This window comes from Camelus ferus, chromosome 3, assembly GCF_009834535.1.
Source record: "Camelus ferus isolate YT-003-E chromosome 3, BCGSAC_Cfer_1.0, whole genome shotgun sequence".
Taxonomy (NCBI): domain Eukaryota; kingdom Metazoa; phylum Chordata; class Mammalia; order Artiodactyla; family Camelidae; genus Camelus; species Camelus ferus.
This window is the reverse complement of record NC_045698.1, coordinates 64,127,226-64,153,786: the sequence shown is the minus strand read 5'-3', so window position 1 is coordinate 64,153,786 and position 26,561 is coordinate 64,127,226. Positions and strand designations below refer to the sequence as shown.

The 26,561-nt window shown below is 35.7% G+C and overlaps 1 protein-coding gene across 17 annotated transcripts in view; it reads left to right on the top strand.

Moving 5' to 3' along the window:
• Positions 1-26,561, top strand: part of MCTP1 (multiple C2 and transmembrane domain containing 1) — a 482,756-nt gene that overhangs the window by 322,236 nt on the left and 133,959 nt on the right. For 16 of the 17 annotated variants that reach the window (XR_004318469.1, XM_032476195.1, XM_032476180.1 and 13 more), the window contains 5 exons: positions 1,566-1,668; positions 3,379-3,481; positions 3,812-3,913; positions 4,294-4,368; positions 6,625-6,744. Coding sequence is in view for 16 of the 17 variants with exons in the window: in XM_032476195.1 (XP_032332086.1) it covers positions 1,566-1,668; positions 3,379-3,481; positions 3,812-3,913; positions 4,294-4,368; positions 6,625-6,744 (503 nt within the window). In the remaining variant the exon portion in view is untranslated. The remainder of the gene's footprint in view (positions 1-1,565; positions 1,669-3,378; positions 3,482-3,811; positions 3,914-4,293; positions 4,369-6,624; positions 6,745-26,561) is intronic. The other variant, XM_032476183.1, reaches the window with a different exon arrangement.

Sequence of the window (26,561 nt, the reverse complement as noted above, 5' to 3'; positions counted from 1 at the left end):
GGTTTTGAAAACTGAATCTACTTTTCATGCTTGCACCTGAATTCTGTGGGAGAAAATAAAGTTGTTGATGTGACAAATAAAACCTACTACAATGTGTTTTAGTGAGCAAAATTTTTTTTAATACAATCTTTCATGGCACATGAGAGTTGTAAATGAGGGTAGTAGCAGGTAGGGCAAGAGGTGGGGAAAAATACAGCTCCTAAACCAGAGGTGAAATTTTCACCAGACCTTAAAGACTCTGTTCTCTGTTCTGTATTGAAATTTATTCCCAAGGCCAAAAATTGAAAAAACGACCATAAATGTTAAATTATGCAATTATCCTGGGCTCTATGAGGCCACTGAACTAACACACACATATTAAATCTCTTTTTTAATGTAAAATTAATAAATTAAAGGTGAGTCAAAGTTTGTACAGCTCATTTTAAAAATTACAATATGGAAGGTAAATACACTGCTGTGTGGGAATACATTGCTTATCTGTCACTGATAGCTAATGAATTCTTTCCTATTAAAATTTAATTGAAAAATCTTCAATGATATTTAAGCTTTCACAGAAGTGTAAACTACTGTGACTACAATTCACAATGCATTTAAAACAATTATTCTTTATCGTTAAAGTTAATAATATGCACATTAACCTCTTATGTAGTCTAAATCAATATTGTAGTTTAAAAGATATGACCTCTGGACAGCTTTGTCTAAATATTGATTTCATTGTCATTTGTATAAGGTATCAAACAAATTACATGCTGCACTAATATCATTAATGCTGCCCCCATAGAGCCTCTGACTTTATGCGTTCTTATAATACAGGACATGACATTACAAAAATGTTGAGGACATCACAAAATATAATTACCGAATGGATGAGATTTGACTGTGGCTGAGCAGTGTCGCTGTAAACATATGATAACTTCCAAATCCTTCACTCCTAGTGGACAGAAAAAAATAGTGCTCTTTAATATGCAGGCTGGTCGTTGAGGTTGTTTTCGAATGGCAGGACGTTTTCTGCCTCAGAGGGTCTAATTTACCTTCTTGTGATGCCACAGATATTTCAGAAGAGAATCTAAAGTCACATTAAAATGTTGTAATTCTGCTATATAGCAGTTTTCCCCAAATAAACTTGTTGAGAAATTCGTTACAAGTTATTAGTGAGTCAGATGATTTGGGACATACATGCATTAAAGTAAAGGAGCTGAACCTTTCAAATGATCATTGAATTAAATAAAGACTGATTTAGGAAGGAATGGACACGTATCACATTTCCCCTCATAATTGGCAGTTATAGTATTATGTTTGTTTAAAAAAATTGCAAATTAAAATCCCAGCTCTATAATTTGCTCTCTTTTACTTTTTTCAGGTTCTGTATTGCTCTGAGTCACAATTGTTAACATCACCCAGTTATATCTAACTATTTTGATGGGCTTTTTTTTTTTTAATTTTAAAAACTGTACTTTACTTTTTGTTTTCTATAAAACTTTTTAGGAAAGAGATGTGGTCATAGTCCCGACACTGTGAACTGTGAGTGCTATTTATACTGAAAATGTTCCCCACATCTCTTGTAGGTAAAAGTGACCCGTTTTGTGTGGTTGAACTGAACAATGATAGACTGCTAACGCATACCGTCTACAAAAATCTCAATCCCGAGTGGAACAAAGTCTTCACGTTGTAAGTAGTCATTACCGTGAGCTAATTTAAAAAATGGTGCTAAATGATATTTATTTTTGAGATTTTTGTGTGTTTATTCTTAACTGATTAACAACTCAGTGCCTCTGGCCTGCCTTTGCTAGCAGCAATGAATTGCACAATTGCATTACCTTCCTGAGAGTGAAACCTGGGGAAAGGGTATGCCATTTTTCTTTGTTTTCACAGATTTTTTTTTAACTGTGAGTTTTCTATATGATTTGACTAAGGATTTTGCTCTCATTAACTGAATTGCTATACTGCTTCTTCCTTTTATACTTTCTATTGAAATTCTCCCCAATTGCATTGACACCAAGGAGGACAAAGCTCTATTTGTTCTATTGCTCAAATCAGCAAACAATCCGGTCTCGAATTCAGCAGATGTTTTAGTTTGGTTGGGTTTGTTGCATTTTAGCACAATAAGCATATTAAGTACTGTCCCAGTTACCAAAACACCCTTTGAGTTAATTTTCTTTTTGTTTTAAAAAGTTTGTGAATCTTTTCTATCATGCACTGTGATAACTGCCAAAACTATACCATAGTATTTCCTAAGTGGTGGTTTTAAATTGGGCTTTAGAAATGAACTCTAAACAAAGGAAAACTCTCCAAACAGAAGTACTTCTTAAAAGTTTTCTAATGTAGTTTTATTTATTTATTTTTTTTGTCTATAAGAAACTGCTAAATTCCTCATTAATTTCTTATGTCTCTGCTTAAGAGCCAGTAACTAATCAGATTTAATTATCTGACCAAGTTATCTTTAAGGAACTTAACATTTTTATTAGAGATGAAAGCCTGGTCAGGAAACCCGCACTCTTAAGGTTGTGGAGAGTGTTTTTCTCTAGAATGCATAATTGAATGAATAGGTTTGATTATTATCAAAGCCATTAATTGATTATACTCTGATAAAGCCTCTTCTCACATGTGGTTGCAGTCTTTCAGTAATGAATATATTAATTTTTTGTTTTCTCTTAATTCATGTTTTCTTGGTAAACAGCTTGATCAGAGAATAAATGCTGACAACAATCGGGGCTTATTTTTCCAGAAACAAAAATATGAAGAGCTTGCAGTTGTTTATTAACATATGTTGTCTTTGGAACATAATGGAACACTACTTAATTTCTATCAATGTTACATTTTTTCCATTCTGTACCCTGTGTTGGTTAATTTTTACTATAAACCTGATGGGATTAAGTCAGTGTTTTGGAGAGCTGTAGATAAAAGGTTGTCCTATTATAATAAAAATTATTTAAAATATGACTACGACTTTGCTAAAATATGACTACGACTTTGCTGTTATTAAACCTGGTAGTGTTTTATGTGGGAGTAATAAGATAGGAATTATTGTAATAATAACAAGAAGGAAAAAATCAGTGCCACTTATTGATGGGGTTTTTTTCTCACAATAACTTAGTCTGTACCTATCCAAATGGAAATTGTGTTTTATTAAAAAGTTATGACTTAAAATTACAGTAGTATTCAAAGTTCCAGCTAACGGAACCGTCACTGTAGTCAACTAAGGTGCATTGTGGGAAATTCTGTCAGCTACCAAGCTACCTTATGTATGTGTATGCAAATAGTATACATACACACAGTTACATACCATATCGGCTGAAGCTATCTAAATTTTCAAAAGCATTTTTGTTCTTGTTCCCCACTGATGAAGTCTTTTTTTTCTTAAATTTATTTATTATGCAGCAACATTAAAGATATCCATTCAGTTCTTGAAGTGACAGTTTATGATGAAGATCGGGATCGAAGTGCTGACTTTCTGGGCAAAGTTGCTATACCGTTGCTGTCTGTAAGTTTTATTCACCTGACACACTGCTCTGTGTTGCTTTTGCTCAAGAAAAAAAAAAAAACCCTCAGCTCTATATCTGTCATTTCTCAACCAAGGTCTGTAATAAGAACACTAAAAATTTTAACATACTCAATTCACGGCCATGTTGAATCCCATGATAGTTAATTTTTCCTGACAGACTTGATCCTGGTAATGAACAGGTACTTGTCAGAATTGCCACAGTTGTTTTGGGTTCTCTGTCAGTTTCAGCAGCTGGGGGTCAAAGGTCACCGAGGGAGTGTATTCAGTGGAGACTGCGAGACAGACGGCTGTCATGTCCTTTTCCCGCAGATTCAAAATGGTGAACAGAAAGCCTACGTCTTGAAAAACAAGCAGCTGACAGGGCCAACAAAGGGGGTCATCTATCTTGAAATAGATGTGATTTTTAATGCTGTAAGTCTTAACTTTGGCTTTTTTGTACTGCTAAAGAGTTCAGTTTCATGAAAGCTTTTGTTCCTGATTTGTAGAGAATTTCTGTCATTCCTCATTTTCTCTAAACCTTGATGTATCCTGGAGAATACGCTTCTGCCACTGCCTGGCACACCCACACTTTGTGTTGTAGTCGGCGGCTGCCGCTGCGGCTGTGCTCTGGCCGCTGCCTGCCGGCGTCAGAAACGGAGGCGCGCGCATGGGCCACTGTATACATTTATATTTTATGAGCACAGCAGCCGGGACTTTGAAACTTTAGAAATGATTGCAAATTGAATTGCGTGAAAAACTTGTAAACATTTGTAATCTATTAATCCATAACAGACACATATGTTGATGTGTAGGTGAAAGCCAGCTTACGAACATTAATACCCAAAGAACAGAAGTACATTGAAGAGGAAAACAGACTTTCTAAACAGGTAAAAAGCAAGGCAAGATTAATCCCTCTGGGAAGACCTGATTGTATCTGTAAAACATCTAAGTTAATTCAAATAAACTTTGGAGGTGTGGAGGGGGGAAGAATATGGAATTTTGGATCATCTACTGATGTAAAACGGCTCTTTCTTTTCTTCTTTCTTTTTCTCTCTTCCCTTCTTTCCTTAAAAGATCAAACAAGGACAATACCAAACTAATAAGTGGAGGGGGGTGGTCAGGAAGGGAAGGGGATACTGTAGGCGCTGCAGAGGATAGATATGTATTCATGTGTTAGCAGAAGAATGATCATTTTGAACATAAAATACAATTCGATTGCCATGGGGTGTGTAAATGAGAACACCAAAAGCTGAGGTTCAAATATATGTCCAGACCACCCACAGGTATGATGCAGGTGTGTGTAAGGCGAGCCCAGCCTAAAGCTCTTCCCTCTAATCCACAAGAGAGGGGGCTCTATCTTTGAAGGAAAACCTTCCTGTTAATTAGATTTGGACCATGATCTTTTAGAAGTGAACCTTTATTGGCATTTTTAGCTAAGAAAATAGAAAATCAGGAACCCTGGTTTTCCTGTCATGAAGGAATTTTAAATTAGCCTTGATAACTCGTAATTAGACTTGCAGTTTTAAATACAGATTGATTTTGGTTAAGAAAAGAATCCTAAGCCACCCCTTGAAAAAACTGCTTACTTCCAATTAACACAGCTAAAATAAAATGTACTTGTTATGGCTGTAAAGTTAACAGAACTCATTTGTGTATGTTGAAATCTTTAATAATTTCCTGTGCTCTTAGAAAACTAAAGATACTTTTGTTTTTAATTCAATCGATTCACTATAAACAGTGGGATCTTTAGCTTTGGTTGTTTAAAGACAGTGCATGAGTTACAAATGTAATATCTATCTGAATAGAAATACAGATTACATTTTTCCATAATTGTAGATAACAGTAATAAAAGTAGCTCTTAGAGGAAGGTGATTGATCAGGGGCCAAGGAAACAAATAAGGAGACTCTTCACTTTGCCTGAAAGAAATGTTAACAACTTGTTTAAACTGGTATCTGTGTACATGCATCTCTTATATATATATGTATAAGTAATACATATATGTGTATTTTTTCCATATGACTCAGTTAACTTTACATAGCTACTTCTTTAAAATAGCTGATCAGCCCTGAGGTGTATTTGGAAGTAGCAAAATACTAACCTGCAGACATATCACTCTAATTATTAACATAGCTTTAGGTAAATTTTTGAACCTTATTTAGTGTATGGGCTGGTTTTTTAAATATCTGTAGTCATGCCTTAGTTTAAAATTTTAAATTTAAATTATAATCAATTCTCACAGACCTCTTTTTTCTTGTTCCATATCTATAGTTTATTTTCTGCCTTTGTTTTTAATTGAAGTATAGTTCATGTACAGTCTTACATAAGTCAAGGTATACAATATAGTGATTCACAATTTTTTAAAGGTGATTCTCTATTTATCATAAAATATTGGCCATCTTACCCATATTGTATAGTATGTCTTTGTAGCTTATTTTATACATAATACTTTGTCATATAGCTTTTTTAGTAAAAGATTTTATAAAGTATTTGGTTACTATATATTTTTCCCTAACTTCAAAATTATGAAAAAGTAATAAGAAAATATAGGTGAAATTTATTGTGGGAAGGAGAGAGGGTGGGAGGTGAAGAGGGAAAAAGAGAGAGAATGGGACTACAATAGTAAGAAAGGGAGAATCCTACTGAAGTGGTGCGGAAAAAAAAAGGTTTTCTATAATAAAGGAATACTTGACAGATTTTTCTCTAAGGCCCTAGAGAAAAACATCGCAAGTTATCCATTTTCCTTTGAAATATCTTGAAATTAAAGCATTTAAAGAATTTATAAATCACAAGATTTAAGAATCTTTAAATATATGTAAGGTTCATAGTATATAAGTAGGAAAAAAATGTTTTTGACCTCTTGGAGATTATTTTTTCTTTTGAACAAAGGTAGCCCAACCTGCGTGATAATATTATTTGTCAAAATATATTTAACTAATAAACTGCTGTTATAATTTAGTTCTTTCCACCTTCTCCAGAGATACTTTTTTTCCCCTAACTTATGAGCCAAATTGCTTGGTATATTCTTACAACTTTATTAAGTTTCTGAATCCATTTTAAATCACACTGAACTTGAAGACTTCTGTAGTATATCTGATAGGTTTTAGTGTTTCAGATTCTAACAATATTTTCATCTTCCTTACAGCTGCTGCTAAGAAACTTTATCAGAATGAAGCGTTGTGTCATGGTGCTTGTAAATGCTGCATATTACGTTAATAGTTGCTTTGACTGGGATTCACCCCCAAGGAGCCTCGCTGCTTTTGTGGTATGCTCATGCCTGTATTACTCACATGGTTCTTCATTAAATTCGGTAATCATAGCTGCATGTTTCTGTGGCTATAGTAACAGTTCTGTTAATCTGGCCATTTTAAACTTCTATTTTGAAACTTGCCTGGACAGATTTACCGTGGGCAGGAGCTGATAGATTGTTCAAGGTCTGAGTCCAAGAATATATCCCCTCAGATTTCCGGAATTCAAGACATCTCAGCCAATGTATAATTTTCTGTGTGACAGTTAAAAAGTAGAATTTTACATATTGCATAATTCTACATCCCAGTAGCAGAGCCAAGTCCTTAGTGTTAAAAAAAATTAATAATCTTGACCATCCTCTTTTTAATTTTATTTGTTCTGTAGATTTTTTTTTCAAAATATGAAAATCATTGGTAGTAGAATGCCAGTTGGTAATACTTTAAGAGGTGAATCAGTCAAATGTGCGTGTGATCTATTTAAGGCACATTTTATTGTTTCTGAGATTTCCAGTTTTTAAAAAAGCACGAGTGAGAATTTGCTAGATCCAAATAGTCCTCTGACAGTGTTGATCTTGTAGCCTTTTACTTTGGTTATTTAAAAACTGCTGATGAGACTAACTTGTAGAGCTAGAAAATCTGAAAGAATACTTTCCTCTGTGCTTCAGCTGGGATTTTCTGTACTCACGTTATTTTTGCTTATTCAGGATTTCAGTTTGAAGTTTAAGTGGAGTCCTGCTTTTGAAATCTTTTTTTTTTTTATTGTCATATTTGTTAGAATGTGAGTACCTCTTGTGTCCGTATAGTTTCCAGTTTAGCAGAATATGACTTTATTATGGGGACTTACAGAAAAGAGCCTTAATTATAGTAACAAATCAACGTTTTTAGTATTACCATTCAAATGAGTGTATGCACATCTGTTTAGTACTTTGAGCTCTGTCCTCCTCTCAGGCTGTGTATGGGACTTTCATTAATGTCTGAGGACATGGAACAAAGAGTGTGTATGTCCCTTTGTGTTGTAAGTTACCAGAAAGTTAGGCAGCCTGCTTCCCATAGACATGTTGTTTCCTTAGAGAAAGCGATTGTCATCATCATTAAGTTTTAGAAAAGAAAATCTGCCTCTTCTGATATTCTTTTATGTAGCTCCTTCATGTAATTAATACATTGGAGTATGGTTAAGCAAACTTTTACTATAATTTTTCACCATCTTAAAGTTACTTGGATTTTAATGAGGAGAAAATGATACTGAGTTTCTGTGTGTATTTTAAGCCATTACTTCTAGGTTTCAGAGGCCTTAGAGCAGACGCAATAATATTCTACTGAAAATGTCATGCTGCCATCTTTGATTCATACCTTCCAAAGTCATTCCCCACAACTATTTGTGAAATTTGAAAACAGAGAAACCTGTAAAATTATATAATTTGTTCAGGAACATTCATTTTGAACTCTTTAGCGTTACAGTGTGTGTGTAAGTCTTCATAAACTTTATCTGGCTTCTAGAGGTCATTCATGTACAATGCATTCAAGATGGCAGGCCTTTTCACAATTTCCTTCTGATTGAGAAAAAATCAGGCACTGAAACTGTGAGAAACTTAACTACATGTACATGATAATACTTGAGTGATTTCATTGTAAGGGAGTCAAAATTCACTGGGGGAAGAAATGTAGTCAACTCTGTCTTAGCTGGTGGTCAGTTTCTAACAGACTCGGTCTTACAAGACACAAGCTGAATACAAGATGCTTTCAGAAAAAAGGGTGATGGGGGGAGGTGGGCACAATAAAGGTAGAAAAAGAGACTCCAGAAGTGGATGGTGAAAAAAGAGGCCAAAAACTACAATGCAAATGCATGTTAACAGTACTTTTGCGAATAAACAGTAATATTAACTGTTTCATTGGGGGAAAAAAGAAAAAAGGCATGCAGTTATATTCCACTGAATGCAACTGAAACAATGAATAATAAAACCCAGTTCCATTTATCTAGACCTGAACCAAGAGTTCCATGAAAATGGGGCCCTGCCGTTGTCACCTGGGTCCAGTGTCTGGACCTGCAGTGTCCAGCTTTAAGCGGGCTCCCATATAAATGGTGGTCTAAATTAATAGACAACCAATGATCCAGTCAGTCAATCTGAAGATTTTTTTCTTATGTGGAGAAACTTTCTTCAGTGATGCTAGAAAAGTAAGGGTTTGCTCTAATAAAGCTGGTTATTAAGTGATGATACACATGGCTTAATGCTTTGTAGTAATTTTTCCTAGATCTTCCATTTAAATTCCAAACTACTTCATAATCCCCTCTCAATCATCTGTTTTAACTTCAAATTAAATTCTGATACCAAAAAATTCTTACATCATAGCAACAACTAATATTTATTAAGAATGTATGTGCCAGAGAACTGTTTTTCAGGCACTAAAGCACAAAAGTGCTTTGCATGCGTTAATGAATTTAATATTCCCAGCAACCATATGATGAGGGAGATACTATTATTTTCCTAATAGACAGAGAAAGAAGCTGAGGCACAGAAAAGTTGAGTACTTTGCCCAAAGCCACACAGCAGATACTATTTCCTTTCTAAAAGAGCTTTTAAAATATGTACCTTATAGTCTTAAGATCATAACAATTCAGGAAAAACAAACTGTAGTAGGAGTTTTATTCATCTTGTAGATATTAAATGATGTATTTAAAAATGAAAGGTTTCAAAGATCTTACTGCATAACCAGAACCTTTTTAGGCCAGTTTATTGAAAAGAACTGCTTTACATTAGGAGAAGCTATGAGCAATACCCCATTGTTACAAACATATTGTTCCCATCATCCCTCATTGATGGGTCTCGAGTCTTTTATTGTAATATTGGTTCCACTTGGCCCACTTTTTCATAAATGCAGCTGCCTCGTGGAGCACACGCATTTGTACCATTATGCCGCTTGGTTGTAGGCCCAGATCAGTAAACTTTATAATGTTTAAGGGTCTTTTTTCTCTTCCATTTGCTTTTTCTTTTCAAATTTACTCTCCAAAAATAAATGTAGAATAACGAAATCAAAATGGGAAAGCAATAAATTTTTGTCCCAATGTCAGTTAAAGAAGAGAGCGTGAGAACTGCTGGTGGAGAGCCACTCCGACCTCTTTGATGCTACCTCCGTGCTTGGTGGGAGGTTCAAAGCCTGCTGGCGATGCTGGAAGTGGAAATGGGCCTGGGCAGTGATGGATAAAATATAAGCAAACACATTCCTGGGAGTGTCCTTGTTGTTGTGTGCTGTGCGTTAGGGTTTTAAATTTTACTGTGAATATTGTGTGCCTAAGAGCAAACTCAGGCATTTGCGGAGCGGAAGGCACTAGTGCTTGTCTTTTGGAATCATCTATTGTAGACATAGAAATGTCTCATAAATTGGGCCTAATTTTCATCAGGCTCTTGACCAGACATTTGTGTTCTTGTGGATGTCAGTGGGTGCAACACAGGAAAAAAAAAAGAGTGCACGTTCTCTCTTTCTGTTCAGTACTGTCATTTCTCACTGTAATGAGCACAAAAATAATTGGACAACTGAGCTATCAGTAAAAGGACACACTTCAGTGTGCGTCAAAGAATTATTTTACAGGACAAACTTTAATCTTTAAATGGGATTGTAGATAATTTGTGGTACCATCTGTCCATTTGGAATTGTTTTAGCCTTTTCTGTCGTTATACAGTAAGTGCCACTGTGTTTAACATTAACATTTGATATTTTACACATTTAATTTCTGTTCTGCTGTGTGGTCCTTAGGGAATGGAGCGCTAGTGCTACATGAGAGAGACAAAGTATTGATCAGTTAACATTTCAGCTACATTTATGTACGTCGCAAAATTAATGAAAATGCCAGACAAAAATGTCAGAGTGCACAAAAAGGTAGAATTTAAATTTGGTAGTTTAATGAAAAGTTTAAGATGTGCATTATCAAAAATGTCCTCTTGCCTTTAAAGTACAATTCCTAACAGAATAACTAAAGGGAGGCACATATTTTACTTAGAGGAACAATGAACATGAATTATGAAGGGATGTCAACTCCTCAAAGTACCTTGTGTTCCAAAACGGCGTGTTTGAATCTTTAACTGTTGCTTATAAAATACGTTTGTTTCTGCTCATATCTCGAGGGCTACTGGCTTCAACCCTCCCTGCTGACCAGCCTACAAGGCAGGCTCCCTACTGAGATTCTCCCCCTAGGTTTTCCTTGGTATCCATGCATTCCTTTTGTGTCAAAACTGAGAATTCCCTCTTTGGCAATTCATTGAGGCCACTCTGGTTCATTACTCGTTCCTTTCTGGGTCCTTTTCAAATGCCTGGTTTTCCTTTGCTCCCAGATCATTTGAGCTCCACCTTCATTCAGTCCCCATTTTAGTAAAGGATCACACTCGGGACAACAGCGACTCTCAGAAAAGCTGGGCCATTATGTGAGAAAAGAGAAAAAAGAGATGATGTATGCAAAGAATGACATGAGGCAGCTCTGTGTAGCCAAGTGATTAAAAAAAAAAAATGAAGGAAGCACAAGCAACGGAGAAGGAACCGAATTTGCAGAAGCGATAGGAATATAACACAACGATCTGAAGACAATAGGCTCCCGAGAACACCGCACCAGGTACTTCCTGTGTACAGAGCCAGCTGCTATTAAACAACATACAGATTTTTCTAAAAGTTATTTCAAACAATAAGGACATTTTAAGTGGCCTTCATGGTCACGCACTGAAAGGGGAGCATTGCTTAAGAAGAAATATCAATATGAAAACAAAGACATGTCAGCATCACTGGTGGTTCAAATGCCAGTCAATGCCAGTCATAGCCTTCCTACTACTGAACAATACGTACTGGGCAGATGGGAGGTAACTTTACATTTCAACAGAAACTTCCATTTGAAAGAATTTAAGAGACACCAGTAATACACCAACAAAATTAAGCTTTCAGGTCTAGAGCAAATTTCACATGATTTTTATAGAAGCTTTTGCTGTTGTTGTTTTGCTACTATTTTTTTCTTTTTCGTGCTAGCAGAAGAATTGGAAATGTTCCCAATGTAATTTTTATTACTTTCCCCACAACAGAAAAACAGAAGGACCCATGAAAACCAAAGACACAAGTATTAAAGCAAAATGATCTGTAACTGATGGGCCTGTCCTTGTGTTCTTGAATTCTCTAAAGTTATGTAAATCTAAACTTCCAAGCCCCTTTGCCCTCCCTTCTTCATATACGCTTTCCTCTGACAAAAGCACTTGCTAAGTTTACTGAACACTACTTCCAATTTAATTTATACACATTTTAAAGGTACATTTAACATTTCCTTCACAATCGTCTAAGTGAGGAAAAAGGCAAGCCTCTATAGAATTTCATTGATTTAAAAGGTTGTATACCTCCAAAGTTGCCTCAAATTGCTTTTACAAAGTCAGAGACTATCGACACTTAAAAGATTCTAGCGCTACACTTTTTCAGCAAATAGGTTGTGTGCCCAGTTCTTATGAACGTGCTGGCACTTTGAGTTGATATTCAAAATACACATTTTTTCCCCCAAATTTATTTGAATTACATGGAAGAAAATCTTTTTGCAAGCAATTGGCCTATGAAAAGATAGGATTTCTTAAGTGGTGCTGTTCGTAAAGCAGCCTGTAAATTCTTGCAACTGTGTAAAAGTCCCCCAAAGACCACAATTTAGAAGTGACTTGAGTTTTAGAATTGATTACAATGAGCTAAAATCAGATGTAAATGGAATAAAGCATTTTGATTAGATTTCTCTAAATCCTTGAGGAGCGAAGGCTCTAGTTCAGCTTATAGACCTATTGCTATATTATTGTGTAGTCTTTTTGTTTTATTTTTATAGGTCTTATATATACCAACGCAGCACTTCCTCAAATCAGCGCTCAGCTTTCTTTAAGTGGTGCCAATGCCCTTTTTTTTCCCTTTCTTTCTCAGTAGATATCAGCAAAAGGGCCTCCTGCTCTTTGGAGGGAGATAATCACATAAGCCACAGTCTATGACTCTCCAAAAAGCTTATTCCTTTTAAATTTTATTTTATATTTACAATAAGAAGAATTTAGTTCGTATAACATCACCCACGTGTTTTCTGTTATTTCTCCTCTCCCTCCTGTGTCCTCTAAAGCAGAAAGTAGTAAGATGCTATAATCTGGGGACATTTTTTTCCATGGGTGATTTGAAGAAAGTAAAATTATTTCACTTTTTCTCAGGTACATGGCTTTTGTGCTGTATTTTAATCAAACATAAACTGCAAATGTCGCCAGCATAACTCTGATATCGTACTGAATAGGAACTAGCCGTCTCATGAACTGTAGTGGTGTGTGTGGTGAAGGTCGGGGTGACACCAGTGCCTCATTGTGGTCCCCCAGCTGTATGGCTACTGTCCCGTTTTGCCTCAGGTAGCCTCCTTACGTTACATATCAGGTAGTTTCAGCCTCAAAACCTTCATTGGACCCTTAAAATATATGTTGTTTGGTCCAGATTTTACAGCTACATTGACTAACAATGAAAATTAGAAAATAAGGAAATCAGAGACGTCTCACTGTCTGTCCTCAGACTCCTAAATCAACGTTTCTTGTCCTCTGAAGAATTTTCTACCCTTCTGCTTCAATTTAAATTGTTAGGGGCGTGCATTCTGAGCAAAAGAGCAAGCCATATTCCATTGCGAAAATATTATTCTGTAAAGTCTTCTGCAAAGGAAAAAGTTTGAATGAATGAGATAATTGAATAATTTATTTTAGTAAAATTTTGCAAAGTGAGAGCAGTAACTCTTATGAAAGATTGTAAATTAAAACAGAAATGCACTCACTAATCTACTTTAGACAGTAACTTCACGTATTTCCAAGCCCTTTTGTATTGGATAAATATTAAGAAGTAAGGAGTAAAATGCTTTCTGTTGTCCTATTTTTCTATTGTGACCAATTATAAAGCCACTCCTTAGAATTATGATGTATTAGAGTGAATTTACCAAGTGAGAAGCTAACCTGAAATGCTGTTAAAGGAAGTTTTTCATCCTCCCTTTTCTTGCCACCATTTTGTCACGTTTGAAGATTATAGTCAGATTTGAATATAGAGGCAGTGGTCACTCTTGCCATAGTAGGTCTGTGGCTTTTGACACTGTGTTACATCCTCTGTTTTGCTGTGATGACAGAGATCCAACACTCAGCGAGTAGTCACATTGGGGATCAGTAACAGGGAAGATGAAAGAGTGACCATTTCTTGCATTCACACCAGTCATCAACCACTGGCTCAAAGGGAGGTAATGAAGAGAAAATCAGAGAAAAGGTAAGAAGCAAGGAAAGATAGAAATTATATCAGAGTATAAACAGATATTTAGATAAAAATGAAAGGCAACCCAGATTCTAAGGATGAGAAAAAAGATTTTAGAGATGAAACTTGGCTTTTTATTTTGTCTTAAATCAGTGTTTCTCAATTTTTTTTCATATTCACCCCCCCCAAGGAGAAGCTTTTCATTTAATTTAATGAGAAAAGTGAAATACTGAGAAATAAGGTTTTTCTCAGGGAGTATTGAGCTTTGGAGGGCCACAAATCATTGTAATATCTAAGTTTTTTTTCCTGCTCTCCCCCAAGAACCAATTTTTGCCCCCTTGGGTGCCATCTCACCCCCTGTTGAGAATGCATGCTCTAGATGAGGTTTAATGTGAGTTTAACTATGTTTACTTTCATGCTCTTGGTGGTAAAGTCTAGTTTAGATTTTTCTGTCATTTGCATACAATGTATATTATTCCCATAGCTAATCAGTCTGGAGAAAGAGAATTTGTGATCTCTATACGAAAGTACTGACTGTACTGTAGCCCAATGAAAGGAAAGATTTTGTTTGACTTCATAGAGATTAAAGACTTGAATCTTCCCCTTATGAAAACCCATGAGAGTTTTCTTTTCTCCATCAATTCCAAGGGTGTGTTGTTGTGCTTCATTGAAATGGAGAAGTGGGGTGAACATTAATTCTGGCCTAAGTAATAATAACCTCCATCATTATAAGGATTAGATGGCTTTTGTCCATACATTGTACTGTATTTATGAGTAATGGATAATCTTTATATTCTTAAATGAATATCATTATGTCAGAGATATAAAAGCATACTTCATTAGGCTTGATTACCTATTAGATCCTCATTGGAAGGGAAGGAAAAAGAAATAGGAAAGTCATTTAAAACTGTGGAGATACAATGAAGATACTGGCTATTCTGCACGGCTAGTTCCCCAGTTCCCCATGGATATTAAAAAAAAAAAAACTTGTACTATTGTAATTTATCTATAATATGTAAATATATGATGTTTCATATCTCACTTAGCTATCTACACATAATTCTACTGCATTTTCCATAGTTAGCATTCTAAACAGTTTCTGCCAAGCAGACTTCAGGCAATACTTATATGTTTGAAACAAGAATATGTCATCCAATTTTTGTCATAAAGTGTTGGTGACTTAAATATTATTTTTCTTAGTCAGAGAAATCTTTTGGATTTAATTTCAAATTAGGGATTTCCAAGGTTACAAGTAGTCCATTAATTACCTACAAATTATTATACTGAGGTTGCATTAAAGAGGTGTTATATTTTGAAGTGATTTAGTAAAGTAATGAAAATTAATTCATAAATGTAGAAGTTCAGATAGCTGAAGCCACTTTTTCTAGTTAGGCAGCAATATTGAAAACTTGGCTGGTTTTGTTTAAATTATTTTCAATAGAGTTTGGTTCTTCCACTGCAAGAGACTATTGCACCAGGAGCCTGGTGTTTATAAGAGAGACCTTTAACCTAGGTTCTGCTAGTCTGGGTGTGCCCTGTTTCCTTCATTTTTTAAATGATCAGAACATGAGCCTACTACCACAGTTTTGTTTCTAAGTCGTAAATATTGGTTGATGTGCGGTTGAAACTATGTTTTTTTTCAAATAGACTCACAACCTCTAAACAACATGTAGAAGTCTGTTTTGTAAGACAGCTACTTAGACTTTGGGACACATTTCCCCGTAGTGGCAGTGTCGTAACTAATGACGTAGAGCCCCTCACAAAGCCTGTCAGTCCCTTCATGAGTACTAGCTGTAGAATGGAGATATCACAGGTAGAAGGTAGATTCAGCGCAGTCGTGACTTGGTGCTCAGGATGCCAGGAACACACCTACCTGAGTCCTACCTTCAGGACAGAGCACCTTCCTCATGGCAAAGGCAAGGGGCCTCAAAGATGGAGATTATATGGCTTTTAAAAGTGCAGATAAAGTCACAGAATGTTACAATTAGAAGGGGGCTTGGAAATCATTTTACAATAGAGGAAATTAAAGTGCTAGAAGATAAAGGGGCTTCCTGAGACACAGATCGTCTTCCCACAGCTGTCGGCAGTGGAGGCTTCAAAGACAGCAGCATTGAGGAGACAAGAAGGGCAAAGAGAGAGAGAGCGCACGGGCAAGTGAGCAGGCTATCTGTCCTGAAGTTTATGAGTCAGGTTGTCCTTAAGGAAAAACAAGTATCTGCCACTGTCCTGCAGAATGCTAAGAATGTATAAAATTAGACTCCGATTCCTGGTATTTCCTGTTAAGGAATGTGTTAATCCGAAAAGGCTGGAATTGCCCACTTAAAATAGCAGTTTAAGTAATATGTGCACATCTTATCTTTTGATGAACTGTTCTGTTAGGTGAGATCACATCACACTGTAACTCCCCAAAACACTGTGCAGACATGTGTGTATAGTAATAAAGAACCCAAAGAGTTCACTGTATGTTTAAGTGAAGTACATCTTAGACAAGTAAAGAAATGTCATTTGGCCTCTAAGTAGTATAAATTACTTATTCCCCAAAGTAAATGTAAACACATTAAGAATATATTTCCCAGGTTTCAAACATATATTTTCATGAGTTGCTTAAACAGTTTAAACTGTTTATATTGATCCATATTGATTTAATGGTAGCTAAGATGAACCTGTCTGTGGCCTAAATTTCCATTAGACTAAATAACTGCCAGGGGAAAAAAAGGGTATATATTGTGAATTATTTAGAATAACCAGTGATCCAGTTTCATTGTAAATTTCCTCTAAAATTACATAGATCAAAATTTTTCTAGAATATGATTAAGTAATAGAATAGAATATTATATCCCTTTACAAAGTGGTGGAAATACTCAAATAATAATTTGGGCATGTTTGAGACACTATTGAAATTTGTAGGGTGCTGCCCACTTTATTATGTAAATTATGTGAGGTATAGTTGGCTATAAACTTGGGACTCCAACTTACTGCTATTGAAATTACCGGAGTGAGGAAAGCTAAATTAAATCATCTATATGAAATGCTTTGAAGTCCCCATGTATGAGGGTCTTTGGATCATTTAGGCTTGAGTAATGTACATGACCACAACAACACAGGTTTTTGGTTTCTGAGAGCAATGTAATCTTTCAAAATTTCTATCAATCTTAAAAAATGATTTAACTTAAAGTTATTGTTTGGAAATAGCCTGTATTGGACCTAAGAAAGAGGGATAAATCACATGGAAAAATGACTCATCAGCATCTGCTACAAATGCGTGACTCTTCCTCCAAAAATATGCAGGAGACATATTTAACAATACCTGGGTTCTATTTCTAATTGACTAGAATGTTTAACCTAAGTTTAAGGGACTAGGGAAAAAATAGATTGTAAGCTAGAAAATGCCATTTTTCAGTGTTTTTAATCCATTACTAGAACCAGTGACAGGAAATAAATTCAGGCTGTTCTGCTTGAGATGCATTTCAGTTCCATTAACAGATCGGCCCCGTTTTCATGCACACTCAATAAAGCTGTGTTGAATGACTGACTCAGATGACTTCAGCAGCAAAACTGGAAGTTAAAGCTGTAATATTGTAACAGAAACCCCCAACAGTAGTATCAGATGAAGCTGAGAATAAATGTAGTATATCAGGCATCATAAAAGGGTGAATATGGGATACATTTATGCCCTCCTCTATCTACTGTGAGATTCATACATAAGATTCACACTCATTATTCTCGTCATCTTAATGAGATCAGTGTGGGAACATTTCTCTCCTCTCCCTCTTGACTGTCAGAAATGGGGCACTCTATTATTTTTCCTTCCTCTCTCTACTTTTCAGGGACTAGGTCTATTTTCTTGGAAAGCCGGGAATGTTAACTGGTTACAGCAGGCAGCCCCGGAGTATTGCGTAGGAAGGCGTACGGACTCGAGGTGGAGACCACAGCATTGGGCTGTCTCTCTGTCTTGCTCTGACTCTTTTTCTTTGCTGCCTGTACTTTTATTTTCTTTCAGGCTTTTGCCACCTGCCCTACTTCCCAAGGGGTTTCCTCGGAAAAGAAAGGCAAAGTAATTTCTCCACGTGGAAGAAAATAGGGTACCTGAGTATTATCTCTAATTGCTATCCTCCTTCTCATGGATCTATTGCCCTAATTAATTTTGCACACAGTCTTCCTAAGCCAACTCAAAGCAGTCGGTTCATGTGTCTAGCCAGACACATGGCCAGCCTTGACTGAAAGAGGTGGAATGGGCAAGGGACCAACTTCTAACACGTGTTATCCTCAAATAAATTTTCAGGTCTTTCAAGAAACAGTCACTGTTCATAATTAAAGTTGCTAAGAGAGGTTTTTATCATGTTTTAGATCACAAATTCCGTTCATCCTTAAGGACCAGACAACAGGAACTTAGAAAAATATTTTTTCAAGCCATCTAGGCTATTGACTGTTAATTTATGTTGTAACCATGCTGGTTTTGGTACTGCTTTCCTTTAGAGGAACTCGGATTCCCTTTAACATGATTGAAGAATTTTAAAGTAGGCATTTTTAATATTTGCTGCCCTCTTAATTATAACTTGTTTAATGCACCACTGTTAGCACAGGGATTGTGAGTTAATAAAAATGTCATAGTATTAGTGAATAAAACACTATATAATTTTCCCCAGGTAATAATTAACAGCATAAGGCTATATTAACAATTCTCTTAGTGTGCAGTCCCTAAATGTATTTGATTCTCATCTTTTAAAAAGTCATTTTATACTGAAATTCAGTAATAAAATGCTAGAGGGATTTAGTTAAGCTAGTTAATGTAAACTTCTTAGGTGCATGACTCTTGGCAAATGATTTGTATTATATTGCGATGTAAAATACTCAATTTTAAAATCAGTCGGAAAGTTTTAGATGTTAGCTTAACGTTCACCAGAGCAACCTTATTGAGATTCATAAGGAGCTGATTGGTCTTATCACAGTATTTGTTAAAAACAGTTAAAAAATAAAATTAATAAGTCATTAGGTCACTATGACATAAGGGTTTTGCTTGCAGAGATAAATGTGTTTGTTTTTCTCTCTTTCGTTTTAAATAATGTCTCTCTGGCTTTGTTCTGTGGCTGCAGCAGGCTGTTAGATGTATCTTTAAACCATCAGAATGAATGCGATATATCTGTATAAATTATTGATTCACTTGAGCCTACCTCTGTAATTCAGAGCTGAAAACTGGCAGTTATCTAATAGAATGATAGAACTAGGGGACTGAAGTTACCTACCACAGCAACAATCGCCAGTTGGGGGGTCAAATGCCCTTTTACCTTTATACCTGAACACCTGCAAATTGAGCTGTATCCCATTCAGAACTTTAAGAACAGGTCCATTGTCACAGGAAGTAGAGTTGGTTTCTTGGGGAAGATTATGCCAGTTCTAGTTCTGAATGAAACACAAGGCTTTTATTACTCAAGGGATATTAGGGCTGACTGATTTTTTGAGAAAACAAATTTGCTGTAACTTTATCTGTAATTTAGTCCTGAATGGGTGCAAATAGACCGCACATTGTATGGTGCAGAAAGAAGAAAATAGGGGTTTGTTAAAGCCATACAAGGGCTATGTAACCATTATATTTCCGAGGGAAGTCTTATCGGAGTTGCAGGTTATAAGGGGGAATGTTTTGGTTACAGCCTTAGCATCAAACACCTGTTTTGAATTTTAGTTTAGAATGACATTGGAAAGTTTCTGTCAAAAATTATGGATGATGGAAAACCCACCTCCTGAAAGTTGCTATATAGGCTGTCTTGGACTTAGAGACTGACCCTATCCAGAAACTTCCAGAAGTCATTAAAATCACTCCTAATGGGGTTGAATTTTAGAGGCAGACCTAGGTGGAATGTGTTGACTTGTTTCACGTTTATAAGGAGATTAGATTCATATTCCTTTTCTGATTAAAAAGCAAATACTATGTAATATTTTTCACATAAGGGTCTGATTTAAGCTTTGCTAAGGCTGAGAGCAAGATGGATATTTTGAGTAAGGAAAAAAGAACAAAAACATACTTCAGGTGGTGAGCCTCCAGGTCACAAAGCGTAGGAACTAATGGATCATACATTATTTGGAGAAACTCATCCCTCAAGTTGGTCATCTACTCCTTAGTCAGCAAGCTCAGTAGTTGTCATAGAAACACTCATTTTTTCAGTGTTGTAGTTGATCACTGACATGGAACCAGACTAGGTAATCAAACATCTTAGCCATATGCTTGTTCTGAGCTCCAACCTAGTCAATTAGCACATTTTCTATTAAAAACTTAGTTGTAATAGGTCTTCATTAGCTAGCAGTTGCCATAATTGAATAGTTACTCAATTATATCCATCCCACAACCTCATTTTCACTTCTTTTCAGAGTCCAAGTAGGAATATATTCAAGATCATTCATGAGTCCCACCTCAAACAAGCTGTTGGAGGTTGATCCAGGGTTTAATACTTAGTTTTTCTACTACATTTTGGCATATATAACTAGGCCTTTGGGATCTCCCTTTTTCTGTTTATTTCTTCACTGCGTAAGGAGAGAAGTCTTTGGTACAGGCCCATTGTATAGTTAATGTCTCCAGGATTTGACCTCTCCACCTTTAAACCCATCCCTTCCTTCACCATTTTCCAGTCTCCCCACCAGATACCCATCTGGGCACATCATTATCCTGGGATTACTTCCCATTGTCTGCATTATGGCCCTCTCTACCCTCTGCCTGTGTCTGCCATTATTATGTCACTGAAACTCACCTGTGCCCTGTATCATCTGATGATCAAATCTGTCATCTTGCAGTGGGAATGGGTAACCCCCAGATAACATATGTGCATTTTATCACTGGCCTTATGGACAGAGTATTTCTGATTTTCTTATATGTCTATGCTCTTACTTACAAGCAGGTGTGAAAGGTAACTGGGACATCAGAGAGCAGGTGGAATGTTAAAGTGGCCTTCGGATAATAGCTGGTAGGAAATCTCTGGCCCCAGCAACTCACATAGATGCTCTTCTTGGTTGGTGAGAATTATACCTTTTCTTCCTTATAAAATTCTGCATGTGAAACAATCTGGATGAGAATTGGTCATAAAGGTTTTCTAAGTTTGGTAGTCTCATTGTGCTTTCCTCTGTGTCATACAAAATAAGCAAAATTGGGTACCCTCAAAAGAAGTGTGACAAACCACACTTAGCTTAAAAAAACGCCGAGTTTAAATTCCCCTGCATAATGAAGCGTCATAGCTGTAAATTTTCAGCCTTGGGGTGAGACATGAAAAGGAAGGACAGAGACTCAAAAAGTCTGCTAACCTGCCTACTACTTTCCATTCTCTTGGACTTGGGAGGGTTCTTTTTAAAGCATCCATCCTTGCTGACCAGATCTTTGTGATTTAGATTTGTAGGCTGAACTCGACGTAAGAATATAAATTGTTTCAAGGATGACAGATTACACATCTGGTTTCTTCTCCCCTCGACCCCCGCATTCACCTTTACAACAATTCTTTTTTCAAAAAGTAATGTGGTTTAAAAATCATTTTAAGTTGCCCAACATAAATGATAAAATCAAATATTGGATTCACAAACAATAGCCTTTATTGGTTTGTGACAAGTGATCCATCTTTTTACATTAGTGCAGCTTTCTGAACCAGATTATTTTTCATAATTGATCATTTGTGAGTCATATTTGTTATCTGTTCTTTTATGGCTTTGAAAATAGTGAATGATGCCAGAGATCACTGTGCTTTTATAAAGAAAATGATTTTAGCTGTAGTTTATTGGCTGGCATTTTATGTTACCAGTAAGTTTTGCAGAGAATGTGACAAAGATAAAAGTAACATCCCTTGCTAGAAGGCGACCTGACGGATCTAGAATTCGTATTGATAATGTGAAGTTAGTTTTAGAATTCATTCATGTTGAGCATGAGAACAGTGAAAATATACAAATAAAAAATGTCAAGGACAGTTCTGCAAGCTAAGAAAAAATAGTTTTGTGGCACATATGGGCAATTTTCTGATACACAGTACACGTTAAAACAACTCACAAATACGGTAGGCTACCTTGCTATGAGCATTACAATTACACCAACAGAATAATGACACTATTTCTTATGATCAATAATTTTAGTTGATTTTGATAGATAGCCTTAGGAAAAGTGTCCACCAACCATAATACAATTCATATTATTCAGCTTTATATTTTGTTCCTAAAGCCTTCATAAATGCAATGGAAAATTCTTACCCTTTATTATGGTTTGTAATTATGTTATGGCAGAATTAGGGCTCTACGTGTGAATTTATTTGCCCCAGGTAAATAATAATACAGCCTTTGAAATCTATTTTGCCTGAGAGGGCAATATTAAAAACTTTTTCTTGCCCTTAATTAATAATTCTCTCACATAACCTGAACATACTCACTAATTCTGTTCACAATTATGCTGACTGACAAAGTATAAATCAGTAGAAGTAACAACCCAATTTACTGAGAACTAATATTGTTAGATGAATTAAATATTAATTTCACGGAAAACTTGTTATGAATCTGCTTTTAGAAATTACATGGTTTGTCCTCAATCTTTACTAAAATTTCTCCTGAACAATTTAATTATAGAAAACTATTTCTAATAAAAAGATTATCTACTTAATTAAAATAAAATTGAGATCATTTAATCATTACATAATTATATTACGATTATATACAATTAAACACCATATATAAAACATTTGCTCTTCAGGAGGCACTAATAGTAGGAAAAAAACACCTGTAGGTTAATGCCTTCACAGTTTCCACTTTTAAACTTACAGATTCTATTATATACATTTATTATATCACTAATTGCTTAAAATGCATACTTTAGGTGAGGGAAAATGCTGAACAGTATCTAGTTGGCTATAAGTCAGAATAAACGTATTTATTACTAGTACAATGCCTATTCTTTGATGAGATTGTTATATTTGAACTCCTCAATTAATTGAATTTCACCTAAGATTATTACTTCTAAATATTTCAAAGATACATTAAAATTTTACTATTCAGAACCAAAATCCAGTTATGAAGAATGCTGTTCTTTCCTTCCTCTACCTGAATATGTTCTAAATTGTGCTTAAAATTAAGGATGTGTGAAACATCCTCATCACATGGGCGAACAAGAATGTTTGAACTATATAAATAGCGGGGTTAAAAATAACTTTCCTTTAGGCATTGTTTAGAAAATGTGGACAGTGTTATTTAGTGTCAAATAACAGTTTGAGGAAGAACTTGCTCTACCTTTTCAGCTGCTTCGTTGGCCTCATTTATGGCCTGTGCAGTGATAGTGGTACGTGTTTATTTGTACATATGGTGTGACAGATTGTTGATGTGTTCTAGCCATAATATATTATTCAGTTTTGAAACCTTCTCTCTTTAGAGTTGGAATTTCTTTATAATTGCAGGGGAAATACATTTCTTGTAACTCGTCTTACAGTTTTAAATATCTTCATTTTTAAAACCACTCTCCATACTTTAGAAAATGTGAGCTGCTGTATAAATTACTGAAAATTCGGTATTCATTTGATTTTTTTTTCCAGTGAAAAATCAGATTCGTTTATTGTAAGATGGACTACCCTCTGAGCTTTATTAAAAAACCAAAGTATTTGATATTTTCTTAAAAAAGAAAGACAGTTTAAAATATACAGTCTTTAAGTTACTGCAAATATTGAAAGTAGATAGTTATGAACAAATGAGTTTTAAGATCTATATAAAGTCAGGAGGAAATTAGTATAAACTGTCCCCTCCCCTCCCCACACCTCCTCATGAGATTTGTTCAAATCATAGAAACTAAATCCAAATTTTGAGATTGATTGCTCTACCAAAAACAATTAAAATTATCAATATAGAGTCTGTATAGAATTCTATATGTAGAATCAATAGACATTCAGAGGTACTAGAATACATTGTTGAAACAGAACTTTTCCCCCAGCAGAATAGCTATTTACATTTTTCACAAGATGAGGAATCCTCCAAGAGAAAAAAGTGAGAAATAATGGAGAACTCTAAAACTGGATTGTAGTTTGAGAACAAAAACTGTCACTATATATCCCAGTGTGTATTATGCAGTCTTTACATGCTCCTGGGTTTGTCTCCTTGGGAGTAAATAACCTACATGCCATTATAAAAATTGTTAACCTCTTTTTCCCCCTCCGCCCTAATTGTCTTGCATGTCATTCTGCAGTTTGGCCTGTAGGGAGCAATCTTGCACCATAAAAGCTCTCCATTTACCCATTTATTTAGGCTGGAAAATGCTTACACCATTACAGATCTGTTCAATGTAAGCAGAGTTATTTGCATAAATTCCAGACTTTGATGATGGTCTGTGGCCTCCAGATTATGTATGCAGTTGTTTGGCCTTGAAGTTCACGAATTTGCTCAGAGGTGATTTTACTTTGCGTTGTGACCCCATGTAGGTGGGAGACGGCCGAATGGTTGGGCAAATAACCCGGAGTCTTGAAAACCACGAGGCCTCTTGTCTGCAACATAAATCTTTGGCTTTGTTTCTATACAGCCCTTCAGATAAAGAAGAAATCCACAAGTCATCTAAAACATAGAATAATATTTTAGTTTTATGTAGCAAAGATTACTAAGAAACACTTCTGAAGTCAGGCGCTGTCACATGCAGTGAGGCAATTGCTGTTAGCTTCTCGGAACATTTACCAGTTTAGACCTGTTTAATCTTATTTCAGTTAAGAATTCTTAAAAGCCAAAAGGGTTGGCATTATTCTTGTGACTTGTTATTTTTAAACAGGTACTACCAAGTGCCATTGTGCGTATATTTCTTAAATGGCAAAGATCATTTCCTTGCTTTCTTCTCAGCTGTTTTTTGGAATAACTGACAGCAGTGTGTGAATTCAAACAGTTGCAGAGCATGTGTTCCATACCAAAATGTACCTTTATTTCTAATTCATGGGTTGAAAATAGTACGTGATGTTTTTAGAAGTATAACTTTGGATTTATTTCAGAAAGATAATTCTCTTTCGTTAACAGAGCTATTTGCCCAATTTTAATCTAATTTCCTTCCTTCATGTCATCCTTCCTCATCTTGGCTGAGTGCCCACTAAATGTTCAGGCTCTATCCTACATTAGGATTTGAAATTAGGTCCTGACTGTGAAAATATTTACATTTTATTAAAGTAATATCTAACTGAGGAGAGGAATGGATTTTAATTACACTAAAAATCTCATTAAAATAGTTTCCTTTTAGGTAAGATATCACACCTGTAAATGTCTCGTTCCATGATGTTTTTCAGAGTTCAAAAAAACACAAACCATCCTTCCTACATATATTCCTTGGCTACCAGGGAACTCATTGGACTTAGAGAATGGAGCTTGGTTTATATCAGGGATCCTTTGAACAATTGTTTCTGAGTGGTTGTATTTCTTAATATGAAAATTTTTATTTAGGTGAGAAGAGAAACTAACCTTTGTCACCACGATGTCAACATATTTCAGACTATCAGCATTTTAAGTTTCAGTTGTTGACCAGATTGGCAATACAGTGTCTCATTTTGCAAAAATTGCCCCAAAGTCCTAGAAACTGTATGTCATCAGTGTCCACCTTTGTTCATAAAACTTCAACTGCATACTCTTCTGTTTGAAATTAAGCCAATCATAAGAAACTTATGGCTGTGATTGCATTTTGGACCCGTCATACCTACATTTTTTAATACCTGCAAAGGTTACAGAGTGTGGTTTCAGGAACAAGAAGAGGGTATTGTTTGTGAGTAGCCTTTGATTCCATGGATCAGTGGTTATTAGAGCTGCAGCTGGTTCACAACAAATACTCACATCTTAAGTGGTTAGATAGAGAAATCATTTTCTCACAGGGTAACTTCAGGTCTGGGTGGTGGGGGAAAAACTCAGAAAGAAGTAACCTGAGTGATTAAGAAGTTTTGAACAGACTGGTGAAACTGGGACAAGAAAAGTAACTTTAATGTGGTAGGGAGCCTTCTTCGTGTTTTAACATCACACATTTGATTTTGACTCTTTTATTTTCAAAGACTTTCTGAGTCAGTAAAACTCAGTGATAGATTCCTTGATTAAGTGTAGTTGATTTGCATGTTGGTTTTAATCAGAATCATAGTATTAAATATTGTTTTTTGATTTGCTCTTTTCAGTTCTGAAAATGTTCTCTTACTTACCAATGTAGATCATCTGATAGCCCTTCTCTCCCCCCTGCTCACTACCCCTTCCAAATTAAAGCTTAGGCTAGGATGCCAAACAGGTGAAGGACCTGCAGTTTCAAAGCATCAGTTCTTATCTGAGCTAAATGAGGCTGAAGATGCATATGAAAATAAAAGAGTAGAAAAACAGGTGCTTGAACAGGTGGGTTTGTGATCTTTTGCCATTACACTGGTTCTCATAGTTTGAGAATAATCACAAGAAGCAACAGAGCTCCCTCTGTTATAGAGAAATCTGGGGCATCCTCACACCGGGTTTTGACCCGAAGGGGTGATGAACTTCACTTTGTGGGGATGACATTTCCATGGCTCTCTAATTTATCCACCCCAATATTTATATATACAAATACACATATTCCTGCCCCTTAATATGGTCCATAAAGTTTTTTTACCCCAAG